The sequence below is a fragment of the Cydia splendana genome, chromosome 25, assembly GCF_910591565.1.
Source record: "Cydia splendana chromosome 25, ilCydSple1.2, whole genome shotgun sequence".
Classification (NCBI taxonomy): Eukaryota; Metazoa; Arthropoda; class Insecta; order Lepidoptera; family Tortricidae; genus Cydia; species Cydia splendana.
The window spans coordinates 5,645,578-5,664,006 of NC_085984.1; the positions used below are offsets into that span (position 1 = coordinate 5,645,578).

General features: G+C 37.3%; 1 protein-coding gene across 1 annotated transcript in view; it reads right to left on the bottom strand.

Annotated features, from left to right (window-relative positions):
• Positions 1–17,452, bottom strand: part of LOC134802849 (unconventional myosin-Va) — a 68,832-nt gene extending 51,380 nt beyond the window's left edge. Inside the window, exons 1-11 of the mRNA XM_063775586.1 lie at positions 16,720–17,452; positions 15,419–15,541; positions 14,671–14,789; positions 10,765–10,847; positions 9,969–10,091; positions 9,071–9,201; positions 7,880–8,014; positions 6,608–6,692; positions 4,185–4,292; positions 3,412–3,536; positions 2,504–2,605 (exon numbers count right to left, since the gene is read on the bottom strand). Coding sequence (XP_063631656.1) covers positions 2,504–2,605; positions 3,412–3,536; positions 4,185–4,292; positions 6,608–6,692; positions 7,880–8,014; positions 9,071–9,201; positions 9,969–10,091; positions 10,765–10,847; positions 14,671–14,789; positions 15,419–15,541; positions 16,720–16,746 — 1,161 coding nt within the window. The 5' untranslated portion in view covers positions 16,747–17,452. The remainder of the gene's footprint in view (positions 1–2,503; positions 2,606–3,411; positions 3,537–4,184; positions 4,293–6,607; positions 6,693–7,879; positions 8,015–9,070; positions 9,202–9,968; positions 10,092–10,764; positions 10,848–14,670; positions 14,790–15,418; positions 15,542–16,719) is intronic.
• Positions 17,453–18,429: the final 977 nt, after the last annotated feature.

Below are 18,429 nucleotides of genomic sequence, written 5' to 3' on the forward strand. Positions count from 1 at the left end.
TGATTCCTCGACGCAATTGGGTGATTCTTAAATTGTGTCCAGATTTTTTTTGTCATAAAAGTTTTAAATTTTTTTTTGTGTTTTGTATCTGTATTTTTTATGTAATTCGACATTAAGAGACCATATACATCTCTTAGTAATTGTAATAAGTTAGATTGAATTGTTAGTTTTATTTTATAAAATTGTTGATGTTATTATTTTTGCTTGTATGTAAATTCAATGATGACGTGTAAAAGTGCCCTTGTGGCTTATTTGCTGAATAAATGTTGATGTTTGATGTTTTATTTTTCACATATTAGTCTCACAAGTTCCGTGACATTTCGACCTTGTAATTTTTTAAGTAAATGTTTTTGTTTATCTATGAGGATCTCACTAGAATAGTATAATCAAGGTATGTTTATATTTGATGAATGAAATAGTAACGCAAAAAAAAAAAATATTTGTGTCTTATATTCCTGCCGAAGACTTTTATTTTACCTTTTCCTTCTACACAAGTTTGGCCAAGTAATAAGAATTTAGGGCTCTCAATTTTATTTTGACTTCTACAACAGTAAAGCTACGAGGCCATGTTTGGTATCGTTTTCGTATAAATTCGCAGTACCAAATTTAGTTAAGGTATCACATTGACACCATTCCGAAGTAAAAACATATAAACTTATTAAAATACTTTCTTTTAAACTCCTCTTCACGCTTAAACTGCTGAACAGTTTTAATTTAAATTTGGTACACATATATTTTGAGTCCCGAGACAGGATATAATAAGTTATCTCAAAAATCATCCTTTAAAGGTGTGAAATGAGGTGTAGGGGGGAATTCAGAATTGACTTCTTGAAGTTAATACTGTTTAAGTTTAGGTTTGAAGTCATGTTTTTTCATCATTTTTAACTAAATCAAAGATGTAGACCATCCCAAATTTCATATAAATCGGTTCAGCGGTTATTGATTTCCCGTACAAATTTCCACGCCACTTTTCACACCTTCAAAAGATGATTTTGGTTATAACATCTATCCTATGTCCTGTTCCGGGACGCAAACTATTTCTATACCAAATTTCAACGAAATCGGTTCAGCGGTTAAGCGTCAAGAGGAGTTTCAAAAAAACCGGCCAAGTGCGAGTCGGACTCGCGTATTAAGGGTTCCGTACATTAAGTCCGACTCGCGCTTGACTGCACATTTCTAATAGGTTTTCCTGTCATCTATAGGTAAAGAACTATTTTGTGTATTCAGACGGACATACATACAGACGCACGAGTGATCCTGTAAGGGTTCCGTTTTTTCCTTTTGAGGTACGGAACCCTAAAAAGATTTATTTTTATTTTGTGGAATGGTGTCAATGTGATATCTTAAATGGATTCAGCACCCCAGATTTATACGAAAACGATACCAAACACGGCCTAGCACCTTCACTGATATAGATATATCAAGATAAAATTGAGAGCCCTAAATAAACTTTCAAGAGCGGATATCTCAAAAACTATTCAACATATCGAAAAAATTGACTGAATAAACTTGTAACAAATTAAATTAACTTTCATTTTGTATAAGTGGCCATGTCGCTGAGATGCATAGTTTCCGAGATATAATCGAAAAACGGGCAAATGGGACCTTCAAAGCCCCCTCTCTCCCCCCCGCTCAAGGGCTACGACCGGGGACTTTTGATATGTTCACCTCCTAACTTGTCAAACCGAGTTACGGAGTCAAAAATTGTGTTCCGAGCATTTCCCTCTACAACTTTTGGAGCATTCGTTGCCTGACCTAAGTAGCTTATTGAATTTCTTTAAAAACTTTTCTGTAAAAGGTTGACGGGTGTTGGGTGTTTATATGGTTTCGGTCGATTATTATCATTTGCATTGCCCATGATGACTTACTAGAATTACGAGCACACGAGACACTAATAGTAGTTTGACAAACCTTGGTTTTCAAGAGGTATTTTATATTGACATTTGCTGTCACAAATTTGCTGTCAGATTTAGTCGCAAACCGCACGCAAAGTGCACACAAATGTGTCGACACCTTGTTACGGAAAAGTGTAGACACGGCGACGACACTTTGTTTCGAAACAATTCTAGACACATTGTGTGGACTCTGTTACGACACATCTGACATTTAGTTACCACTTTGTGATTCTGCGACTGGAATGGTTATATGGGTTATTTACTTTACCTAATGCGATTACAAAATAAAAATTCTTATTAGTTGGTTACGTGAAATTGCATACACGGGTATGTATCAATAGGAGTTAGAATTAGGAGAAGAACAAAACGGGGAGCCTAAACAGATGAGACAGCAGATTAAATTTTTTTTTTCTGATTTGTTTTTTTTTTTTTTTTTTTTACTTATACGAAAGTTACTTGGCACAGCCCTGAGCGTCCGCCGCTTGCCCGACTAGCGGGTTCGCGGCGTGCGGCATTGAGTTGCACGTCGTTGCCCGACTAGCGAGTACTGTCGGTTTCTGGGGTATTGTTTGAAATTTTGCCTGGTTGCGAAAGTGTTAAGTACTGACCTCGTGTGCAGAAGCAATGCGCCGATGCGTCAGCCATCGACTTAGCTCGGGCTTCGCCACCCCGAGAAGCGAGCAGACTATTTGTAGGTGTTTGTCGTTCGGCTGCAATAATAAATAAGCTTTAGGCATTCATTTTTGGTACAAGCTTTTATCGCTGACTGTACTTTTCTTACGACAGACAACTAATACTCATCGAGACAATTCTAAAAACCCCTAACACAATTAGGTTGCGTTGTTTCATCACAGAGCTCCTATGGCCACCTCCTGTCTCCATCATCAGATCAGCTCGATGGTACCATAATATTGCATTGTCATCCAATTTATCCACGCATGCAAAATTTCAGCTCAATCGGACACCGGGAAGTGGATCAAATTTAACTTGCAAGATTTGATTACAGACAGACAGACAACGGTCAGGTGAAAGTAAATAAAAGCTTGTAAAAAGGTCTAATTCCTGAGCTTCAAAAGGCGAAAATATTAAATTGGTACCTACATTTGCAACCGACCCGGCCAATTTAAGCGTGACAGCGCATTATAAGCCGCTTGGCACTATTATGACATTTGGCATTTTATCAATCATATTTAACCATTTTGGCATTTTTATAAATTTTGCCATATAAGATATTTTTGTAATCATAGATAATTTAATAATGCCCGTGCGTATTCTTATTTCATCTAGATAGGGTCCTATTTATTCCGTCGAACATATGATTTCACTACGTCTAATAATGTAATGTGTGTACAGTCGTCATCAGATATATGGGAGCGGCCAAGGCGCTCACAAATATCTGAACACGCCTCTATTGTCAAGGCGTTAGAGTGCGTGTTCAGATATTTTTGAGCACCTCGGCCGCTTCGATATATCTGATGGCGACTGTTAACTTTGTGAAGTAACAGAAGATGCTCACATCTATATAAGCGCCGTCTTCCTCCACGTCCCCCGAGTCCGGCTCGCATGTGAGCTCAATGTTGCCAAGATGGAGGATACACGCCAACACGGTGAACATATTCTGTTGTTCCGTTTCTGACACACCTGAGAACAAAAAACAACGGGTTGCACTCCGGGAATGCCGGCAGAAGTGAAAACTCAATGACATTGTAACAGTTTTTCGATCAGGTCAGGCTTACGAATCTTACGGTCACGTGACCTGTCGCGAGTTTAACATTTTTTTCCATCACAAAAAGTGCACAGCGCAGCTAAAGAAGTTTTCACTTCAAAAATTATGTTATTAACGCACAAACGGATACAAAATATTGTGTATGCAATTGATTTACCAAATTAAGCTTGACGGACGTTTTTTGACCAAATTGGCATTTTAAGTCAAGTTCAGCCTATTGAGATTATTGGCAGTGTTGGCATTATATCCATCTATGAATTTTTATACTAACTAAAGCTGTCACTATTATAGACACTAAGTGATCAGTACCAATTTTTTTTTTCATTTTTATGGTAACGTAGTTCAGTTATGCGAGCGAGAGTAAGGAATAGGAACGAGATTATCTTTCAATAATTATAATATTAATGTGTCTATTTAGCATATTTTACCATCTTTTTTATTACACCAATGTCTACGATTTTGGCCAGTTTGGCATTTATTGCGAACGGATCGAAAGTTTAGGCCACATCTAGTTGTTTTTGAGTATTCATTTACGCTGCATTGTATATAATATAGGTACTTGCCTAAGGTGGTAAGTGCGTTTTTCGTCTCGTTAAATGCTCTCAGGTCGTCGACGCCGTCTATATCGGGACTGCCGCCTTGGTTCAAATAGTGGAACGAGTCTTGGTGGTCTGAAACAATAAATGTATAGGGAGTATTACTGCAATGTTCTGCCGCCAGAGTGCAGCACTAATTTGTATAGTAAACCATAGAGCAACTTATACATACTAGGCCTTAAACAGTTTTTTGACAAGTTTTCACTATGACATTGATGCATCAAGGCGGTTTGTTTACAGGTGGCCTACCGCGAAACGTGAAAATCGAAAGGTCGAATAGGTAAGAGTGAATATAATAGAATAGAATAAAACTTTATTTTATATTATTTAAGTTACAGAATTATGACCCGCCAAGTGCAAGCAGTATTATAGTGATGGAGAGGCAGAAACCGAACTTTCGATCGTCGTGTTTCACGGTAGGCCATGTGATTGGCCTAGTGACGCACTCTACGCAGTTTTGCGTAATATTCCCTATTGTAACGAATGTATTTCTGGACGCTGTGCATCTGGAGCGTCCAACGATATTGAAAATGACACGAGATAATCTTTATTATCAGCCGACTAAAGGCCTAAACTATCATACATATTACAGAGCGTTTCTTTTATTTTTTGCCATTTTTATATATTGTGACCATTTTTGCCACTTTTGTGTTATTTCTAGTCAGGATCGCGAGCCCTTTTCATCCTTATAGGAGAAAAAAAGTGTCTTAAAATTTCCATATATTTTTTTGTTACCGCCATACAAAGTATATGGAGAAATGGTAACACAATAGGAAAAAAACTCTGGGACATTTTTTTTATCCCATTAGGATCGAAAGAGCTCGGGATTCTGAGTAGAAATAACACAAAAGTGGCAAAAAAGGTCACAATATACAGGGTGGAAAGGCACGACGATCCTTTCCGGAAATGGGAGATAGTTTAGCCTAAGCTCTATATTTTCTCCATAGAAACTATGTTAATATGGGCAACCGTTTCTAAATTATGACCTTTTAAACATCCACGCAAAAAACTACTTTGTTCTAACCCTAACAGGTGACAGGGTCAATGAACTTACTTGTAAACAATCAGTATTCGACAGGAAATTATGCTAATTTGTTGCCATCTAACCATTTTTAGGTCTGCTTACAGCACGGTAATAATCATTGCAGGATTTTCGCTTTCTTAGTGGTTCCACTTGTTCAATACTTGAATGAAATAGTTATGTTATTCCTTAATATTAATAATACCTGATAATACTAACCACAACATTGTTTACAACGACAGTTCAAATGGTGACATTGACAACCACTCAAAAGTACGCAATCGTCTTATAAATATCTCTGGTTTCCTTGACTGATAAAAAGGTTTTAGTTTCTTAACACGTTTCACAAAATTATTTTCGAATAATTGGAAACTATCTAAAATAATTAAAAATAACAAGTAGGTTGTGTTAGTTGCACCAAATGAACTTGCAAAAATGAAATACTAAGAATAAATCAAGAATAAATACTTCTTCAATACCAAACTAACAAACCTTCTTGCGTGGTAGGAAATAGACAAGACGTCTGATGTTTGAAATTAAATTTTCATTGAACTATACTTATTGAATGTCATATTCTTCAAATAAAAATGTTAGATGCTCGTGGCTATTTAAATTTGTGGGGCTGTGTAAAAGATATGGTGTACCAAACCAAACGGAATGTGAAACTGCGGACGAAATGAGACAAAGGCTAATTGGTGCTTTCTGCGGAGGATAAATGACGAAGAGCATACACTATATCGCATGTGCATCGACATACTCGGGTACGGGCTGCGGCGGCGTTGTAATACACGGAGGTACATTTGAACACCGTATGTGAAAAGAAGATAGTATTAAATATTGGAAAAAAGTAATTATCTAAGAAAGTAATAAAATTGTTTGTAATATTTTTGCATGCATTTGATTTATTTGACATTTATGCGTCATTCATACATCATTGCGATACTGTCAACGATCGGAAAAAAGTGTAAAGTCCCGAGCTTTCCCGACGGAGATCCTTAATCTAGCCGTCATGTGCACATGCTATAGGGTTATCACCACAGTTAAAAAGTAGTATTTTTGCAATTTTTATTTTTTACTCAATTAACGATTCTTACCATTACCAATAGTCTCTGTATCACTTAAACGACCTAATACTTCCGGGAAGGATCGTCGTGCCTTTCCACCCTGTATAAAAATGGCAAAAAATAAAAGAAACGCTCTACAAATATTATTTCAAACTATAATCATAACAATTCTTTGCAAAGTGTTATACTTGTCATTTTTTACTAAATGATGACAATCGATTCTTGCGAGAGCGTGTGTACTATCCTTGTCTAACTGTAAATAGTAATCTGTAGGTTAATAAAAAGAGATAAAGGGCAAGTCTCACCTAGCTGCAGCTCGGGCATGCTGCGCGCTGCGGCGCACAGCTGGTAGAAAACGTGATAATTCCTCTCCCCAGCACTTTGATACACCTGGAACACAATGTAAATGTCTTGTCTAATTACTTATAATTGCATGAATTCTATAGTAATTTAAATTATATTTTCACCTCAGCAGCTCGAACAAGGGTACTTTGCTTCTTAAAAACAGTGAGCAAAATGCGATTTTGCTCACTGAGTCATTTTGTCTCACTCAGTGAGCAAAATCGCATTTTGCTCACTGATTGTGTCTCACTTAGTGAGCAAAATGCGATTTTGCTCACTGAGTGAGACAAAATGACATTCAAGTGACCTTTATAGTCATTTCAACATGCGGGGTCTAATACAAGTTCGATATACTTGGGTTCTATTATCTCTGTCCCTCTAGGTATGTTCTCACTGCTTAGGGTGAAAAATTTTGTGTACTACACGAGATCAAAGTTATTTACATCTCGTGCGCTTTTGAATCCCTTACTACGCTCAAGATTCTAAATTAGATTCACTCGCTACGCTCGTGAATCTATTATAGAATCTTTCGCTTGCACGGGACTCAAAATAAGCACTCGAAGAAATATCAAACTTTGATCTCTTGTTGTACAAATAACTATTTTCTTATTTACTCGTAATGCATGTTAATTATAAGATGTAAGTAATATATTGGGATACCCTCCTCCAATTGAGGGGGGATTTAAATCTTCTCGAGGCAGACGTGTAGAGTTGGAGCCGGTGTAGCTTTATTTGACGTTCATAAGCGCATTGTAATATGCCTACTTGAATAAACTATTTATCTTTTTTATCCTTATCTACTTATAATTATTGAGTGTGTATTCACAAAAGTAATTACGTAATTTAACCCGTCGAACGACCACCATAAAACAAATTGATGCAAAGCAATTTGACCCATATTGATCTGTAGTAACACACGTCTGATACTGAGTCACTACCACCCAAATTGAGTTGGTATCACCCGTGTGAAGGGCGCTCCACGGGTTAAGATAAATATTGTACTGTTACAGGAGCTTCATGTCTTGGCCTATAAGACTGGACGTTATTATTACAGGATGGCCGTGTCGGAATTATAAATATGTGTATTTAGTGCCAAGTGCCAATAACAAGGACCATAAGCAAAATGACTTTGTTTCAATAAATGATCTATCATAAAAACACACGAGGGCGTGTCTTCAGCAGGATGGCCGTGTCGAAGTTACAAATTAAAGTGGCGCCATCTAGTAGACACTTACCACTCTGCTTTTCTCAAGCAAGTAAGTCCTCATACTAGCACCAGATATTCTGTACAGCTCGTCGAAGTGGATCTCTATGAATTTGCCGAAGCGGGAGGAGTTGTCGTTGCGAGTGGTTTTCGCGTTGCCGATGGCCTGAGGATTAAAAACGCGAGGCGTTGTTACGCAGATTAACCTCCTGAGACCCCTCGTACAAATTTTGGTACAAATTCCACAGTCAATTTTAATCTTTTATTGTTTAACTAAAGGTTCCAAATTCATCAACAAAAAAAACTGCTTCCGGGTCTCAGGAGGTCAACACTTAAGGGGTCCGCACATTACTAGTTCGCCGGATGTTTATCAGTTAGTCAGTTAGTGTCAGTTAAACGCAAAAGGTGACAGTTCCGAACAACTGACAGGCTGATATCGTCCGGCGAACTGGTAATCTGTGGGCCCCTTTATAAACACACTATTCTTTACAGATGTAATAAATTATTTTCAATTCAAAGCACAGTCGCCATCAGATATATCGGAGCGGCCAAGGTCCTCCAAATTATCTGAACACGCCTCTATTTTCAAGGCGTTGGAGTGCGTGTTCAGATATTTTTGAGCACCACGGCAGCTCCGATATATCTGATGGCGACTTTACGAAATAAGCAATTTAATGAAAAATGGACGGGTAGATATAGTTTGTCAAAGGACTGTCCCATTTCAAACATAGACAGAGAGAATCATAATACTATCTTTGCCTTACACTAGTACTATAGCACCCAAAAGAAAAGGATGAGTGTAGTTTTTTTGTTCTTATTTACTGACAAATTTGGTTTGACCAACTATACAGGGTCATTTTTGGACCGTTAGCCATATTGTGCGAGGTGATTAGGTAGGCCATACTGAACAACTTTTTCTATGGGACCAACCCCGAAATCACAAAATGTTTTTTGGCCGTTTCATACATTTTGGTCGAGTGGATGTCGACGTTTTCTATGGGAAGGCCAAATTTTTTTTTGTGATTTCGGGGTTGGTCCCATAGAAAAAGTTGTTCAGTATGACCTACCTAATCATCTGGCACAATATGGCTAACGGTCCAAAAATGACCCTGTATTATTGGTAGCACAATCAATAGAGCGACGGACCGGTATTCCAGAGCGGTAATTATTTCTATTTACAAATGGTAACGAATGTAGCTATTGACTAGAGATACTGGCTTACCTCCATAATAGGACTGGAAGCGAGCACTTTCCGCTCCACCTGCGTCTCGCTCGCGTTGCCGCCCACGGCCGCAAAATAACGCATTGCGTACTTAGCTGACACAGTTTTGCCGGCGCCTGATTCGCCGCTCACTGTCCAAAAATAATTTATTTTTAGGGGCTCTGTGGCTGTATACATAGGTAATTTTGAAAAACGAATATACAAAAAAAAATAACCATCAAACCTGCTTAAAGCCCGACCAGTAATATGACAAAAGCTTATTTTCATTTAAAAGGTGCTTTTAATCCTTCGAATCAACAAATAAATTAAATAATTATATTGATGGACGTAAAATATTTGTCCTATAGGGCTTTCTCCTACTAGTCAAATCAATTTCTTTTTTAGAACTGTCAAAACGATTTGCTAATATGGAATTTATATGAAACATTACACAGTGACGCCACGGTCAACTCACCTACTTTTTATATTTCAATACGATTTATTAAATAGAACTTGTGTTTAAAAATAACTGCTATCTATATTTTTCTAATAATTATCTGGTGCTTTATTTCGTGCACAGTGTGAAATTATTTATTATAAATACAGGAATCATCCCTATTATGGTAGTCTTTATTTGTCTATGCCGGCGGTCGGCAACCTGCGGCCCGCGGGCCGCATGCGGCTCATGAAACTGTCACTTGCGGCCTGCGAGCCTCTCTGGCTATGTAATATTGAGAAACGACAATGTCTGATAAAGTCATAAATATTAACAAAGTGCGGCCCGCGTCAACTTAGTCATCGTTAACTACGCTACTAAAACTACGCAAAAAAAAGGTTGCCGACCGCTGGTCTATGCTATGACTCAGTTTATATTTACAGGTAGCGTTTTTGGTAGGCAGCAAAAGTATGTATTACAAACCTATGATGCTCTGGTCTCGCCGCTCCCTCTCAAGTTTCGTGTAGGCCTCCTCCGAAACGGCAAAAATGTGCGGGTCCAGGTCGCCCATGGACTGGCCGCGATACGCCATGATGGTTTCATCGCCTGCAACAGATTTAAAGGTCGGTTAAGCATTTCAATAATAAAATTTCTGAGAGGGAAAACATATATAAAAACTCAAAAATGCGCGTTTTCCCAGAGATAAAAAAACTCAAAAATGCGCGTTTTCCCAGAGATAAGACCTAGATAGATCGATTTATCGCCCACGAAAACCCCATATAGCAAATTTCATCGAAATCTACTATCTACTAATACTAGTGCTCGACATGCTTATGCCCAATAGATGACACCCTGCTATCACCTCTATTGACAATGACTTAAGTTTCAAGATGACAAGTACTGGGACCGCGTCGAGCACCAGTACGTTCACCTTACATAATAATCAGTTAGTACAGACGTAGTGCATAATTATTTTCCATCGTATGACGGGAACGTATGAACTTGTCTTGCTATTTCAGTCAGTCTCGGTACAAAAAGTACTGACGTTGACTGAAGTAGCATGACAAATACGAACAAGTGCGAGTCGGACTCGCCCACCGAGGGTTCCATACTTTTTAGTTGTTGTTATAGCGGCAACAGAAATACATCATCTATGAAAATTTCAACTGTCTAGCTATCACGGTTCATGAGATACAGCCTGGTGACAGACAGACAGACGGACAGTGGTCTTAGTAAGAGTCCCGTTTTACCCTTTGGGTACGGAACCCTAAAACCTTACCGTAAATAGGCAATTCATTGTAAGGGTTGATGGCGACCAGCACGATACCGCAGTACGTGTAGATGGCGTTGCGGTCGCAGAACCTGGAACAGGAAACAATATACTTGGTCAAGCAGATCTTGTCAGTAGAAAAAGGCGGCAAATTTGAAAAATGTAGGCGCGAAGGGATATCCCATAGAAAATTTGAATTTCGAGCCTTTTTTTACTGACAAGATTTGCTTGACCAGCTATATATGTTAATTAAATAATTACTTTAGGAAACCAACGGATATTTATGCTTTCCTATTATAGTTCCTAACCGTTTTAATTTAATATGAATATCTGGGAGACCGAGCTGTGCTCAGAAAACATATAAAAACTAAAAAATGCGCGTATTCCCAGAGGTAAGATCTAGATAGATCGATTTATCGCCCCCGAAAACCCCCATATATATACATATATATATATATATATATATATATATATATATATATATATAATATATATAGATGAAGCAACAACAATTTAAGTAAATTATTTTTAAGTGCCATTTAGAGTAATTCGCCAGTAACTGGCCACTGTTAGTAATTGGCCACCAAATTAATTCTATTCACCTATCTTAAGTCAAACCCACTTGTATATAAAAAAAAAAATCATTTCAGTATAAGGTTTCAATAACTAGCCGCCTTATACTAAAATGAATTCTGTTTATAGGTGAATAGAATTCATTTTTAGTTTAGGGCGGCCAGTTACTAAAACCAGCCAGTTACTGGTGAATTACCATACCAAACCGATAGAAAGACAGTGATAAATTATAGATGGTCAAGCAAATCTTGTCAGTAGAAAAAGGCGCGAAATTCAAATTTTCTATGGGACGATATCCTTTCGCGCCTACATTTTTCAAATTTGCCGACTTTTTCTACTGACAAGATCTGCTTGACCCAGTATAGCACTGAAAGGCCTGGGCCCCCCACAGATTACCAGTTCGCCGGACGATATCAGCCTGTCAGTTGTTCGGAGCTGTCAAATTTTGCGTCTGACAGGCTGATATCGTCCGGCGAACTGGTAATTTGTGGGCCCCTTTAACCGTAAAAATAATTGTGGTTGTTGAACCACGCACATTTTTAAATTTGATTTTGAACTCTATGTTACAGTACAGTCAACAACAGAGCTATGAATACAGGCAAAGTGTCAAAAATATGTATACAGTACTTTATTGCCTGTACATTAAGGTCGTGTATACATATTTTTGGCACAATTTGCCTGTATTCATAGCTCTGTTGTTGACTGTACAGCTGTTTTTAGCTTGTGTTTATGTGAGAAAAATTACTCAATAGATACTATACGAAACTAAGTATTTCGTATTTACATTAATGTAATTAAAATTTCAGACAGCTATTTACACAGCTGTAAGTTCTTTACGCCATATCCTCCTAAGGCCCAAGGTCCTACGAGGTGTTACTACGAGGTGTTACTTATAAAATGTCTTAACTGACATGTCTAACATTATCTTTGTCAAACATGCCATCTACGCTGGACACGGACAGTGTATAAACATAAATAAAATACATTATCTTTTGTATGCTTAGTAGGTACAGTCAACTGTAAAAATATGAATGCACAAATCATCTCAAAAATATGTCCCATAGCTCTCATGTCAGCGAATTAAGAACTATGGGACATATTTTTGAATAAGTTGGCGACACCCATATTTTTACAGTTCACTGTACTTACGTAACATTGGATTTATACATCTGAGGGGTAAGTTTGATTTGTCAGAATGAAAGATCGTGACATGACGCAAAAATGGCCTACCAAACAGACTAACACCTTTATTACACTACATTTTAGATTGTTTTCAAACTGTTAACAAGTGTTTGAAAAGCGCTCTATCCATTAATAGCATTTTTATTTCAGCGGTGACTTAATGGTAAAGGTTTAGCACACATATAGTATTATCTGTATTATAACCTAGATCTAAATATGTCCTTTTATACTTTGTATTTCGGTATTCATCTCCTAACGGCCCGGCCACGACGTTGCGCGACCGGTGACGGCGGCAACCATAGGTGGGAACGAAAGGTCCGATCGCTGTGTCTGGCTCCAACCTATGGTTACCGCCGCCGTCACCGGTCGCGCAATGTCGTGGCCGGGGGCCGTACCGGAGTGTACTTGTGTACCGGCGGTGTGTGTTCTGCTCTTAAATTTAGGAGGAGGATTGGGTTGGGCCAGACAGACATCTGCGCGGAAAAAGTCGCAGGCTGATGCAAGTTTCCAATAAAATGATATTTCTAAGCAAAGCATGTGTTTTATAAAACTTTTATATACGCCCCTTCATATAAACACATTATAGCGACACATAGTTATGTACAATGTACCGATAGATATGCACGAGTTCGGATGTAGATAAGTATATCGTATATCCGTATACGTAACGCTTATGTATGACACATAAACGGGTAATTTTAGAATTTGGAATTGCGACGTGATTTTTCTGAGAAGTTAGTGATAATAACACCGGACAAGTACGAGTCGGACTCGCCCACCGAGGGTTCCGTACTTTTTAGTATTTTTGTTGTTATATAGCGGCAACAGAAATACATCATCTGTGAAAGTTTCAACCTAGCTATCACGGTTCATGAGATACAGCCTGGTGACAGACAGACAGACGGACATTGGAGTCTTAGTAATAGGGTCCCGTTTTTACCATTTGGGTACGGAACCCTAAAAAACTACTGCAGGCTCGTGTAGGTTCACAGTAACGTGAGGTAATTCTGCCCGACGAGGAGAGAGGGATTCCGCATGGGCGGCATTTAGTTCCCATTCTTCAGCTAGTAACACCTTAATAACCTACAGGAAACCTTACCTAGTTTCTATAAATGTGTCGCTTAACTTCAAACTCGGGTAAATCCATTTGACCCTCTCAGCAAATATCTACCCTATTACCTTTTCTTAATACCAAAATCGCATAATCTGACAGATGGATTTACCCGAGTTCGAAGTTAAGCGACTCAATTTATGTCGTTGGGACATTGTAAAATGTACAATTATTACTAATTTAAACTTACATTTATATAACGTTTAATTGCCAGTCTGCTTTCTTGATTTAACGTAAGCGTTTGACACTGTTGACCGATCTCTGACGACTGTTAGCTAATTGTAGGTAGCTTAAAAACGGCAGTGAACATACCTGACTCTAAGGTTGTGTAGAACTGCAGGCTCGTGCAGGTATGATAGCGATGTGAGGTCAGTCTTTGTAAGATGTCCCCAATATTTATTTATTTATTCTGCCCGATGAGGAGAGAGGGGTTCCGCAAGGGCGGCATTTGGTTCCCATTTTTTATCTAGTAACCACTTACTACCTCACTTAGTTTCTATAATTTATGTCATTGGGACATTGTAAAATGTACAATTATTACTAATTTAAACTTACATTTATATAACGTCTAACTGCCAGTTTTTAGAGTTCCGTACCCAAAGGGTAAAACGGGACCCTATTACTAAGACTCCGCTGTCCGTCCGTCCGTCCGTCCGTCCGTCCGTCCGTCCGTCCGTCTGTCACCAGACTGTATCTCACGAACCGTGATAGCTAGACAGTTGAAATTTTCACAGATGATGTATTTCTGTTGCCGCTATAACAACAAATACTAAAAACAGAATAAAATAAAGATTTAAGTGGGGCTCCCATACAACGTGATTTTTGACCGAAGTTAAGCAACGTCGGGCGGGGTTAGTACTTGGATGGGTTTTTTTTTGCAGTTTTTTACATTATGGTACGGAACCCTTCGTGCGCGAGTCCGACTCGCACTTGCCCGGTTTTTTGATTTAGCGTAAGCCGTAAGCGTTTGACACTGTTGACCGATCTCTGACGACTGTTAGCTAACTGTAGGTAGCTTAAAAACGGCTTATTAATAGCAGTGAACATACCTGACTCTAAGGTTGTGTAGAACTGCAGGCTCGTGCAGGTATGATAGCGATGTGAGGTCATTCTGCCCGATGAGGAGAGAGGGGTTCCGCAAGGGCGGCATTTGGTTCTCATCTTTTATCTGATAAGAAAAGTAGCTCATTATTAATTGACCTCTTCCTAATTCGTATTGTGCACAAAAAACGGAAGAAACCACGCGCGATTTACAACTTGACAGCTAGTCATGCCATCTCCACGGTATACAAGAGATGTTTCATAAGTCATAAGCTATGACAACTGTATTTTCACGGTAATTTTTATAGAATATCGTTGAATTCGCGCCAATTCATCCGAATAAGGTCAATATACCTATTGACCTGCTAGTGAAGTAGGTATTAACAGGATATTGTTACCCTTTGTAAGGGCCATTCAAAGCAAGGCATTGTTAACTTATTGTGACTAAGTAACTAAGCTATTATGTTGATGTACCTACACGATCCCTAAATCCAATTAAATGTCAACAGAATCTTATGATTATGGTACAGTGGCCATCAGATATATCAGAGCGGCCAGGGTGTTCACAATATCTGAACAAGCACTCTAACGCCTTGACAATAGAGACGTGCTCAGATATTTGTGAGCACCTTGGCCACTCCGATATATCTGATGGTGACTGTACAAACAGCAACTTGACTGTCCGTCGTTGGACCTTATACCTATTGTAATAAGGTTTACGAACCGTCAGTTAACAGTATGGGAGATGGTACATACCTTGATCTGCCGTATCTCTCCGGTCTGGTCTAACTTGGCGATGAGGACTCCGGAGCGGTAGTCCGCGGTGACTGTGGCACTCTCCCAGACTTTCTCGGGGTGCTCCACCCATATCCGGGCCCCCTGGAAAATACTTTCATCACTATCTACACCAATTAGGTAAGAAAATATTCATTATTGTCTCATTTATCTCATTGCGTCTCACTCTCTCATTCAGTAAAATGTGAGATGATATCATTTTAGAGACATACAGTAATATTATGATTGCATTAAACCATTTTTGCACCAATTAATAACTGTATAAATTACTATACAATCTCAATCAGAAAATCAACAACCAAATCAAGATGACAATTTTGTAAACAAAAATGTCAAAAAGTTTCCAAACATTCAGTTTATTATAATAGAATATCTGTTGCCAGCGAAACACATCCCTTTTCCCTATCTCAAAAAGAAAAAAAAAGATAGGAATAGGGTATTTTCCTACTAGTCAAATCAGTTACTTTTTTAGAACTGTCAAAACGATTTGCTAATATGGAATTTATATGAAAAATTACATCGTGACGTCACGGTCAACTCGCATACTTTTTATAGTTCTATCCGATTTATTAAATAAAACTTGTGTTTAAAAATAACTACTATCTGTGTTTTTCTAATAATTATCTGGTGCTTTATTTCATGCATGGTGTAAAATAATTTATTTTAAATACAGTATAATACCCTATAGTCCAACCACATTTTTTTTATTTTTCTTTTAATATGTCTATTGCTCTATATATTCATTTTGCATTATTTGTCCTCCATATGCATTAACTATGGTGATTCTTAGCTGCCTAAATCATATTTTATAAATAAAATGTTTAAGAAAAGAGTGCTGAAACTAAAGTATAGTTTCATTTAAATCGATAGGCGGTCATAAACATAATAATCATACAGATAATCATTAGCACATGCATAATCCAGCCAGAAAAAGTAACAATAAAAAAAGCAAGATATTATCATTGATATCAGTAGGTATTTAAATCAACATAGCAATGATGTGTTATGTAGACATGATATAATGTATACGGTGATCTTTACCGTGAACAGATTGAAGTGATAATTTACAACATGATGAATAAAACATGAAACATTAAATTATCTCAAGCATAGTAGCATAGATAGTAAAAGTGGTGTAAACTTTGCCTATTATAACTCCCCTGGTCCGACTAAACCAAATACGGCTTTAAAACTAAAAATTAAGAAAAAACTATTCCAAATTTAAAATGTTTTAGGTATGCCAAAATAAAAATAATCATTACCTTTGTGTAAAGCTCTTTCGTAGTCATTTTGATTTTTAATTACAATCCTGGTTGAATAAAGGAACAGTGTTCTATAACATTATTTCACCACTAAATCAGAACTTTGATAATTCATTTTAGAAACAAGGTAGATTCGAATTTGCTAATTTTTACAATGCGAAACGTCACTGCATTGCATTGTTATTGACAGATGTCAAATTAGAAGCAATGTTTTCATCAATAATCGCTATAATCACAGCTGTTATTCTAATAGCGAAAGATTTTCTCCCCACAAGAAAACCTCATACCAGTGTAATGTGTAATGAGAATTCATAAACTCCTATAAGAAACTAGTTGGAATATATAAAAAATATGAAAACAATCGCGAAGAAAGTCATTCTTATCTTAATTTTCCCACGAGGGTTACCAACTCAGAATATTCAAATGTAGGTCAATCGACTATCAATTTTAAATTGACCTACATAAATAAAACTACATTAACTAATGCATCGCCATGATTTATTAAACTTTTAGACTAGAATAACATGAAAATATTCCAGCCTTTATAATATATTTTTTACATTTTTACTTAATATTTAAGGAAAACATTTCAAAATTTAAAAAGATAAGCGTGTCAGTGTTGCTAGTAAAGTGTAAATATTTCCATTAATGGGGAATAATATTCTATCAGTATCATAGTCCATGACCAAAATTAGGTATAGTTGCGTAAAGTTCCATGAAGTAGCCTTTTTTTATTTGTTTTCTTGGGACGGGAACCACGCTTGACATGCTTCCGTGGCGATTTCACATAGAGCGGTAAAGGTTTTGCCCCGGGAATCATATTCTGAAACAAAATTAAAGTTTTATAAGAAAAAAAAAAGAAACATGACAGCACTGAGTGGCGAAATTTTTAATATCCAATAATATTCGTGTCTTTTCTTCCTAAAATATAATTTAACTAGTTACTATAAAAATAAAAAGAGGAAAACGCCGCCGGTAGGATTTCCACGCGAGAGTTAAGTCACATGCTAGTGAGTATTTTAAACCTGGTTTTTGTTATTATAACTTATCGGACATCAATTGAAACTATTATAATTTATTTAATTAATAACAAATTGAAATTACTACACTATCAAAAACCATTTTGTCAGTTAAAAAAGGAGCGAAGAAATTGGTTTTCAGACTATAATCATCAAAATTTTATATTCAATGGATTGCACAGTAGATGCCATCGTATCAAGGAAAAGAGAGTCATAGAAAGTAACAATTACATACAGGTATGTATAGCTATTGGGTAGATGAGAAACTAAATACTGTAATACATGTTTATGTTTATAATACATACCAGAAGGCCCCCTCTTTCCAAACATTATCCCGTTCATAGGGGCGTTTTTGTAGTTCGCTTCGCTGAGTTCTGCTAGAGACAGTAGGACGACGGCAACGCAGACCACACCGATAGTAAACCTCATCATGTCACCTGCCATCTATGGGGATAATGATATTTATTAAATAAAATATAAATTGTTTTCTTTTTTTACATTTCAATCTTATTAATGTCACGTACCGAGGTCACGTATGTTAAAAATTGGTCCTTCGAACCGGATCTATGTTAATCCGTTAGAGATAATTAATTCTACTAGATCTAAGTAAGATGCGTCAACCCAACTTTAATTAGTTAGTACTAATATAGCAAATGCTGTATGGTATCTCCAATAAAATTTTAGGTACTTT